The sequence below is a fragment of the Lonchura striata genome, chromosome 25, assembly GCF_050655825.1.
Source record: "Lonchura striata isolate lonStrDom1 chromosome 25, ASM5065582v1, whole genome shotgun sequence".
NCBI lineage: Eukaryota > Metazoa > Chordata > Aves > Passeriformes > Estrildidae > Lonchura > Lonchura striata.
The window spans coordinates 1,440,001-1,448,108 of record NC_140727.1 but is presented as its reverse complement, the minus strand read 5'-3'; the positions used below and the strand labels follow the sequence as shown (position 1 = coordinate 1,448,108).

The window sequence follows — 8,108 nt, the reverse complement described above, 5'->3', positions numbered from 1 at the left end:
GATACAGTTTCTCCTTTTTTTGTTGTTGTTTTTCCCTTTTCAATTGCTTCTCAAAACAATAAATAAAACTCCTCGGGGGACATGCACGTCCTGTTTTGTTTCTACCTGTGCAGCAGCCGGGGGGAGGATGCAGAGCTGCCTGTGCGGTACAGATGGGCTGAGCGGGGACATCCAAGGAACCATCACACAGAGAAGCTGACGGGGGGGGGGCATTTATGATTTTTTTTTCATTTTAGTGCATCATTTAAAGGGTCTATTCTATTTTACAGAAGTTTTTGCAGACAGCCCAGAGTTTGCTAACACCTACCTGCCTAACTGAGCTACGGGGAGCAAAGGACAGGGGAGAAGGAGGACCCGACCCGGAGGAGGGAGCAGCAGCTGGGCCACCACGATCCCAACTTCTCCAGCATCACATTTGCCACAAATGCTTGGAAAGAGCCGTGGGGAGGAGGGGAGCCATGGCCCAGGGTGGGGCTGCTTCACCCCTCGGCCTTGGAGCTCACGGGGACGTCCCGGGAGAGCGTCCGGGGATGCTCCTGTGGCTCTGCGGGGGCTTCATGCCCGGAGAATGAGGAGCTGGGCCAGGCTCAGCATGAAAATCTCACTCTGAGCACCCATCTAAGTGAAGAAAATCCCTCTGCGCCCCCAGCACGATGCTGGGGCTCCCCGTGGCCCGGGGTGGGTGCGGGGGCTGGGGGGAGACACAGCCACGGGGACACGGGCTGGGGATATTGTCAGTCCCTCCTTTCCCAAAAACCTTCCCAGCCTGAAGGATATTGTCAATCCCTCCTTTCCCAAAAACCTTCCCAGCCTGAGGGATATTGTCAATCCCTTCTTTCCCAAAAACCTTCCCAGCCTGAAGGATACTGTCAATCCCTCCTTTCCCAAAAACCTTCCCAGCCTGAGGGATATTGTCAATCCCTCCTTTCCCCAAAAACCTTCCCAGCTGAGCGATATTTTCAATCCCTCCGTTCCCCTTCCCAGCCTGTTTGGTCTCGGCGCAGCCTGAGCCACACCACCCTCTTCTGGCTTAAGCAAAGCACATTCCGAACAGGCTCGGGAGAAGAAACTGGGAAGGCACTGGGGGATTTCCCCTGGCTCGGGAGGGGAACCGCAGCGACCCCGCTCGCTGCCCCGAGCTGCCCGACTCCCCCCGGAGCGCAGCAGGGACCGGAGCATCCCTGCACAGCGGGACCTCCCGTGCCAAGGCTCACTAGGGCACCCCTGGGTGCTGCTGGCCGCCCCGTCACAGCGGGACCTCCCGTGCCAAGGCTCACTAGGGCACCCCTGGGTGCTGCTGGCCGCCCCGTCACAGCGGGACCTCCCGTGCCAAGGCTCACTAGGGCACCCCTGGGTGCTGCTGGCCGCCCCGGGCACAGCGGGACCTCCCGTGCCAAGGCTCACTAAGGGCACCCCTGGGTGCTGCTGGCCACCCCGTCACAGCGGGACCTCCCGTGCCAAGGCTCACTAAGGGCACCCCTGGGTGCTGCTGGCCACCCCGTCACAGCGGGACCTCCCGTGCCAAGGCTCACTAAGGGCACCCCTGGGTGCTGCTGGCCGCCCCGGGCACAGCGGGACCTCCCGTGCCAAGGCTCACTAAGGGCACCCCTGGGTGCTGCTGGCCGCCCCGGGCACAGCGGGACCTCCCGTGCCAAGGCTCACTAGGGGCACCCCTGGGTGCTGCTGGCCGCCCCGGGCACGGGGCACACGCCGGCCTGTTGGGAACCCTGTGGAAATGAGCCCTGCTACGCAGCCAAGTGGCTGCTCCCGTCCAGGATCCGGGTCTGGGACGTGGAAATTTGGGTGGCGGGGAGGCCTGGGGAGGGGTGCACGGGAAGAGCCTAGAGGGTTAAACAAGAAAATCGCTGTACAACTCGGCCATGTCCAAAGTCAGTATTATTACAATATACTCTGACAAAAATATAATCTCATTTCATATCAATACAACGGAAAAAAAAAAAAAAGAAAAAAAAAAAAACCAAACCCCAAAACCAGTTTTGTGTACTGTTACCATCGCTAACAGATTGAAACTCGCTATTTACAGTTACAGTAGCCAGGTAAAATACTAGAGGTGAGAGACCAGAGAGAGGAGGGGCAGAGGGACAGAAGGGAGAGAAAATCGCCAGGGGAAAGGGAAAAATAAAGGGGAAAGGCCCTCTTACATCCCGAGCGTGGCTTCGGCGTTGGACAAGGAAGGGTGATGGATGGAGGTAGTGAAAACATAATACTTGCTTTATGGGTCTGGTTGGGTTTTTTTGTGGAAAAGAGAAATAAAAACCAAAAGAGAAAAGCGAAGTGAGAGGGGAAGGTGGAATAAAAGGATGAACATGGGAAAGGGAAACCAGAGCAAACCTTCAGCTGAAGCCCACTGTTAAACGCTGTCCCACAGCCCAGGGAGAGGTGGATGGGGAGGAATTTTCACCACTTTGGGTGGTGAAAATCCCCCAAACGTCCCCAAATTGTACCCCCAGGGAGAGATGGGAGGCAGGATGCAGCACCCAGGATGGCAGAGCTGGGAAGATGCTCCTTCCCCACCTGATGGATGCTCTCCCTAGGAGGGTACAGGGGCAAGTGCCCCTCACCCCCAGCCAAGCTCTGGGCTGGCACAGCAGCTCACAGCCTGTCCCCAGAACGGGTGACAAAATCCCAATTCGCACCCAAAGTGATGGGGGGAATCTCCCAAACAAGCAACATGAGGGGAGAAAAAAGTGTAGGAGGTGAAATTTTCAAGGAAAAGGTGGGTTTTTGTCAATTTACTTTTTCCTTGGTTTGCTGGAATTATTCAGGAGAGGAAGAGGGAAGTGCAAAAGGAGGAAGGAAAAGGAAAGGTGTTCTTTCTCTTTGCCCCGCTTTCCCCCAGGCCCACACTGCCACCAGCTCTGGATTCAACACTTCCACTGCCCTCAGAGCGCCTCAAACATGCCCAGCAGCAAACCCCCTCCCCAGGGCACCCCCAGAGCCCCCCTGCCCCAGCCACGACCCCCGTGGGGCTGGGGTGCCCCTCACACCCCCACGGGGCACTGCCAGCCTGCCCCGGCACCAAGCCCCTGGCGCAGACATCCTGCACAGCCGGGCTCTGCCAAAACCAGCCCGGGAGGGTCACCCCGTGCCCACGCTGGGCACCCGGTCCCCACTGACCACCCAATGCCAACTGACCACTCAAGGCCAACTGACCACCCAGTGCCAGCTGAGCACCCAATGCCAGTTGAGCACCTGGTCCCCACTGACCACCCAATGCCAGCTGAGCACCCAGTCCCCACTGACCACTCAATGCCAACTGACCACTCAAGGCCAGCTGACCACTCAATGCCAACTGACCACTCAAGGCCAACTGACCACCCAGTCCGCACTGACCACTCAAACCCAGCTGACCACCCCATCCCAGCTGACCATTCAAGGCTGGCTGACCACCCAGTCCCCACTGACCACCCAATGCCAGCTGACCACTCAACCCCAGCTGACCACTCAACCCCAGCTGACCACTCAACCCCAGCTGACCGCCTCCACAGCCCCCAGAGCGGGCAGGACGTGCCCACTGATCCATCACCATCCTCACTGCACCCAGGCAGTATTTTAGTGCCCTTCCCAGCACTTTAGGCTCCATCCATCATATTTCGGGCCCTGCTCCATCCCCAGATCCCCTCCGGGGCTGGGCAGGGACTTCCCACGCCATCCTTGCTCCTGCAGCTGAGCCACACGCTGTGACCTTCTCCTTCCTCCCTTCCTTCCTCCTCCTCCTCCTCTCTGCCCCAAACCTCGCCCGCCCCGTGCCCCCAGGGCATGAACCCCCCGCTCTGCCCCACGGTGGCACAGCCCCCTGCCCAGCTCTGCCAAGCCCTGGGAAAGTCCAGCCTTCCCGGGCCGGGGCTCCCGGCCCCAGGCGCGCCAGCCCCCGGCTCTGCCCCCTGGCACCCCTGGCACCCCTGGCACCCACTGGCACCCCTGGCACCCCTGGCACCCACTGGCACCCCTGGCACCCCTGGCACCCACTGGCACCCCCTGGCACCCCGCGGGGAGGGGGCCGCGCCCTGCCCCCCCCCGGCTTACCTGCGCTCAGGTGCGGCCGCAGGATCCGCAGGGAGTTCAGAAGGTAAAGATCAGAAACAGACTTTGGTAAGTAACCACACGTTTAGAAAGGAATATATCAGTTTGGAAACATCTCAGTGCATACTTCTTATATGAAAATATACACAAATGTATTTCATTCTCCAAAAAAGGAACAATTAAAAACAAAAGCAAACTAGCCCAAACACAATATATTAGCTGTTTTTTTTGTTGTTTTTTTTTCTTTTTTTCTTGTTGTTGTCATCCTTTAAAATCTTTAACGCTACACTTTGTTCAGGTTACACTTTTTTTGTCTTTTTTTTTTTTTGTAAATGTTTTTTTTTTTCTTCATGCATTTTACACCTTTATAGCCTTTGAGAATAAATAAGCTCCATTTTGCTTCCACATCTCTAAAAACTGCAGCATTTTAACTATTGTCATTTAAATCGTGCAATTTTTTTTTGCAACACCCCTTTTTAAAAAATGGAAAATATATATATATATTTTAAAACTAAACCCTATACAACGCAAAAAAATTCCAAATTAAAAAAAAAAAATTATACACAATTGTAACTGTCAACAGTACAGATGAGCACGAGAAATAAAATTAGATCAGAAACATATTTATAGAAGCACAAAGGAGGGTGTTGGTTTCTTAAGATTGTCATTCTTCTCGTTGTCTTTTGAAAATTAGGAGGAGTTTACCAGATACTACAGTCTGGGGGGGGGTGGGAGGGGGATAAAGGATAATGACCCGGACAAAAAAAAAAAAAAAAAAATAGAATCTAATAATAAAATAACCCCAAGCCCCCAGAAAATGCAGAGCCCCACAAGCAGCCCCGAAGCGCCGTGGCAGCGAGGTGAAGCCTCCCCACGAGCCCTACTTGCCGGGGGGTGCCGGAGTCCCGCAGCTGCAGATCCGCCCCGGGCAGACCTGAACGCGACCCAGCCTTCGTCTCCTGCCTTCTGCGGCTTCCAGGCTCCCGGCTTCCAGGCAGCAGTGTCAACTCGGGAGTCAGGGCGTGAAGTTTGTGAGCGAAAATGGGCTTTTTTGGGTTTTTTTTTGGTTTTTTGCCCCCCCTTGACGGCTGCGCTGAGTGCCGGGGGTGTCCGCTGCCGGCTCCTGGCCGAGGTCTCTGCTGGGCCCTCCTGCCACGCTGCTCCCGGCGGGGCCGACCCCGCTCCGTTGGGTTGAGTTTATTGTTTTGTGAAGGAAAAACAGAACAAAAAACCCCAAAAAATACAAAAAAACGAGAGCGATGAGACGTCATTATCCCGCCTAATTTCCAAAGCAAGGCCGTGCAAAGAGCTCAGGTGCGCGTCCCGTACATCCGGCGTGGCCGCGTCGGCGCAGGCGAGGAAGACCACGGTCCTCAGCATCTCTCCTGCTTCCCCAGGGGCTGCCAGGGATGGAGTGAGGAGCAGATCCGCCTCTGCCAGCACTCCGGAGGGGAGGCCCTGCTGCCCGCTGGGCTTGGCTCGGGGAGGGCACACGGGGGGTCGAACTGCACAAAAACCTGCCAGGGCTCCTGTCCTCCTCTCGCCTAGCCAGAGCATGGGAACAGGAGAGGGAATTCCAAGTTGATGGTTGGAAAGGAATAAAACGGTCATTTGGAGAAGCCTTCGCGGCAGAAATTTGGTCTTTGGAGGTGTGGAGGGGGGGATTTTGCCTGGCACGTCTCTCCGTGCCTTGATCCACAGCAGGGATGTTGGTGAGGGTACCCAGAACGCCGGCACTGCTGAGCACCCACCACCCTGACCCCTCCTCAGGCCTCCACACACAGCCAGCTCCCAATTTTCACCCAACTTCTGAGGGATTTCCTCTCCTCCTCCAACCACTCCCTTCAGGCCGCCCTATTCATTTCACAATAATCATCAGGTTTTTTTTTTTTTGTCTCCTTTTTCCAATTAGAAACTTTGTGATAAATGCTTGGTTGCAAAAAGTTTACCAAACCCCATAAATTTGCTTCTGGTTTGCCCTCATCCTGGAACGTTTTTATGCCATCTGCCTCGTTCCAGGGCTGAGCTGGCTGCTGACACCCGGCAGAGGGATCCAGGAGGGGGATAAAGCCCACCCTAACCCAGCTCCTCTCCCTTTGCTCTGTCGCAGGGTCGAGCCAAGCCCCAGGCAGCTCCCAGCTCCTCCACAGCCCCCCAAGGCTGGCCAGGCTCCAGGCAAAGGTGGCATCCGGGCAGGTTTTGTGCCAGTTTGGGACTGCAAGCCCAGGGCTGAGTGGGGCTGGGGTGGCCCTGCACAGGGTGACAGGGCAGCAGGCTGGATGGGGACCAGCATGAGCACCTGCAGGGAGAAAGCCCATCCCTGGTGGCTACGCCAGCCAGGAATGGCCCCTTCTCCTCCAAACCCTCCAGCCGTGAGCAGGCTGATGCATTTTGGGATCAGGGCACCGACACCCATCCCTGGAAACTGCCAGAGCAAGTGGCAACATGAGGAAATTCCCTGGTTTTTCCTTTTTCCTTTCACTGAAGCACTGCTCAGGGCTCAGGGAGATTTTCTGCACAGCTCACTGTTGCCTTCTGAGGCCTAGAAACCTTCAGGCAAAATCTCATTAGGATCATTGCTTCAGCTGCATCTTTCAGTACAAAAATCATCCCTTCCCACTTTCCTGATTTAAAACTTTGGCCCATGTGCAATGAGAACACATTTCTAAAATGCTTTTATGGCCATTGTTAGCTAAAATCCACAACCTGCTCTCAAAACCAGCACTAACATCCCCTCTCCACAAACTGCTGTGCCCAGGTGGAGGTGAAGCCATCCTGGGGAACAGGAACTCCAGCGTTCCAATGACCCTGCTCAGGAACAGAGCAGTTCCCTGCTCTGGTAGCAAGGATGCTGTCTGCATCCACTTGTCGTGGATTAAGCTTTAAAAATCTGCCTCTTACTCCCCATGTAGGATGCAGGAGCCTCAAGCAGGCTGTGGACGTGGCTGCATCCTGCTCTGTATCAGATCTGGGCTCTCCGACCGCCCTCCGCCTTCAGGAAATCTGCTTTAGGAAAACTGCTGGAGGAAAACCCTTCTGCAGGAAAACCTGCTCCTACCAAAGCCCTTGAAGCTTCCAGAGAGCTGCCTCATGTCTGAAGTGCCCCTCCCTGCACTGGGGCCCACGGCAATGGCCAGGAAGGTGCATTTTGGGGTGCTCTGTGCCCCGCCTGCCCCCGAGCCCATCCCGCTCCGCCCTAGGGCTGCGGCCCCACGTCCCGGGGGTCCTGCCGGCCAGCGTGGCCCGCCTGCCCGCAGGGGAGCACCCCTGAGGGGCTGCTGGTTTTGGTGGGGACTCGGATATTCCCCTCCAGCCCCCCGTTCCCGCAGCCCCGGCCGCTCCCCGCCGTGTGTACTGCGTGCGTCGCCTGCTGCTGCGCTAGAACGAATGCCTACAAAATCCTAAAGCTATTTCTCAGGCAGTTTATGATAACTCCCCCCCCCAACCCCAGCCCATCCCCATCACCCGTTTTACCCCCCCTGCCCCTCCCAGCCCCTCCTGGAGCTCCCGGGGGTGGTGGGGACCCGTTATGTGACCCAGGTATCCAAGCGCATGCGCTTTACGGAGGGGCTCTCCCCCTCGGGCTCGCTGGTGGGTCGCAGGAGGCCCAGGGAGGAGCCGAAATCGGGGCGGGCGGGATCGTCCCGCTCGCTGCTGCCCTCGTAGGAGCTGGTGTTGCTGCTGAGGCTGTCGACGGGCGAGCGGCCGGTGGGCTCGTGCCGGGGCTGGTGGGGGAAGGTGCTGAGCGGGGTGGCAGTGTTCCTCTCCCGGTTGGGCGAGACAGGCTCGGACTTGATGCTGATGTTGGGGTTGGTGTTGACAGTCAAAGTGGTGGTGTGGGACAAGTGACTCCCTTGTCTGGGCAGCCGGGAGGTGGGGGGAAGAGGTTGGGACAGGAGGAGGAGGAGAAAGAGGAGAGCAGAAGGGGAGGAAGGGGGAGAAAAAGATGGAGGAGGAGATAATGGGAAATCTCTCATTATTATCTTTTTGGTGGCCTTCTGCTCTCCAGTGCACAGAATTCAGAACTTTCACACGCTACAGCTGAATGAACCCATGATTATCAA

At 56.6% G+C, this 8,108-nt stretch overlaps 1 protein-coding gene across 12 annotated transcripts in view; it reads right to left on the bottom strand.

Moving 5' to 3' along the window:
* Positions 1–4,109: 4,109 nt before the first annotated feature.
* The window catches only part of MEF2D (myocyte enhancer factor 2D), a 77,917-nt gene continuing 73,918 nt past the window's right edge, over positions 4,110–8,108 (bottom strand). For all 12 annotated transcript variants that reach the window (XM_085560992.1, XM_085560991.1, XM_085560995.1 and 9 more), the window contains one exon: positions 4,110–7,902. In XM_085560992.1, coding sequence (XP_085417118.1) covers positions 7,572–7,902 — 331 coding nt within the window. In that variant the 3' untranslated portion in view covers positions 4,110–7,571. The remainder of the gene's footprint in view (positions 7,903–8,108) is intronic.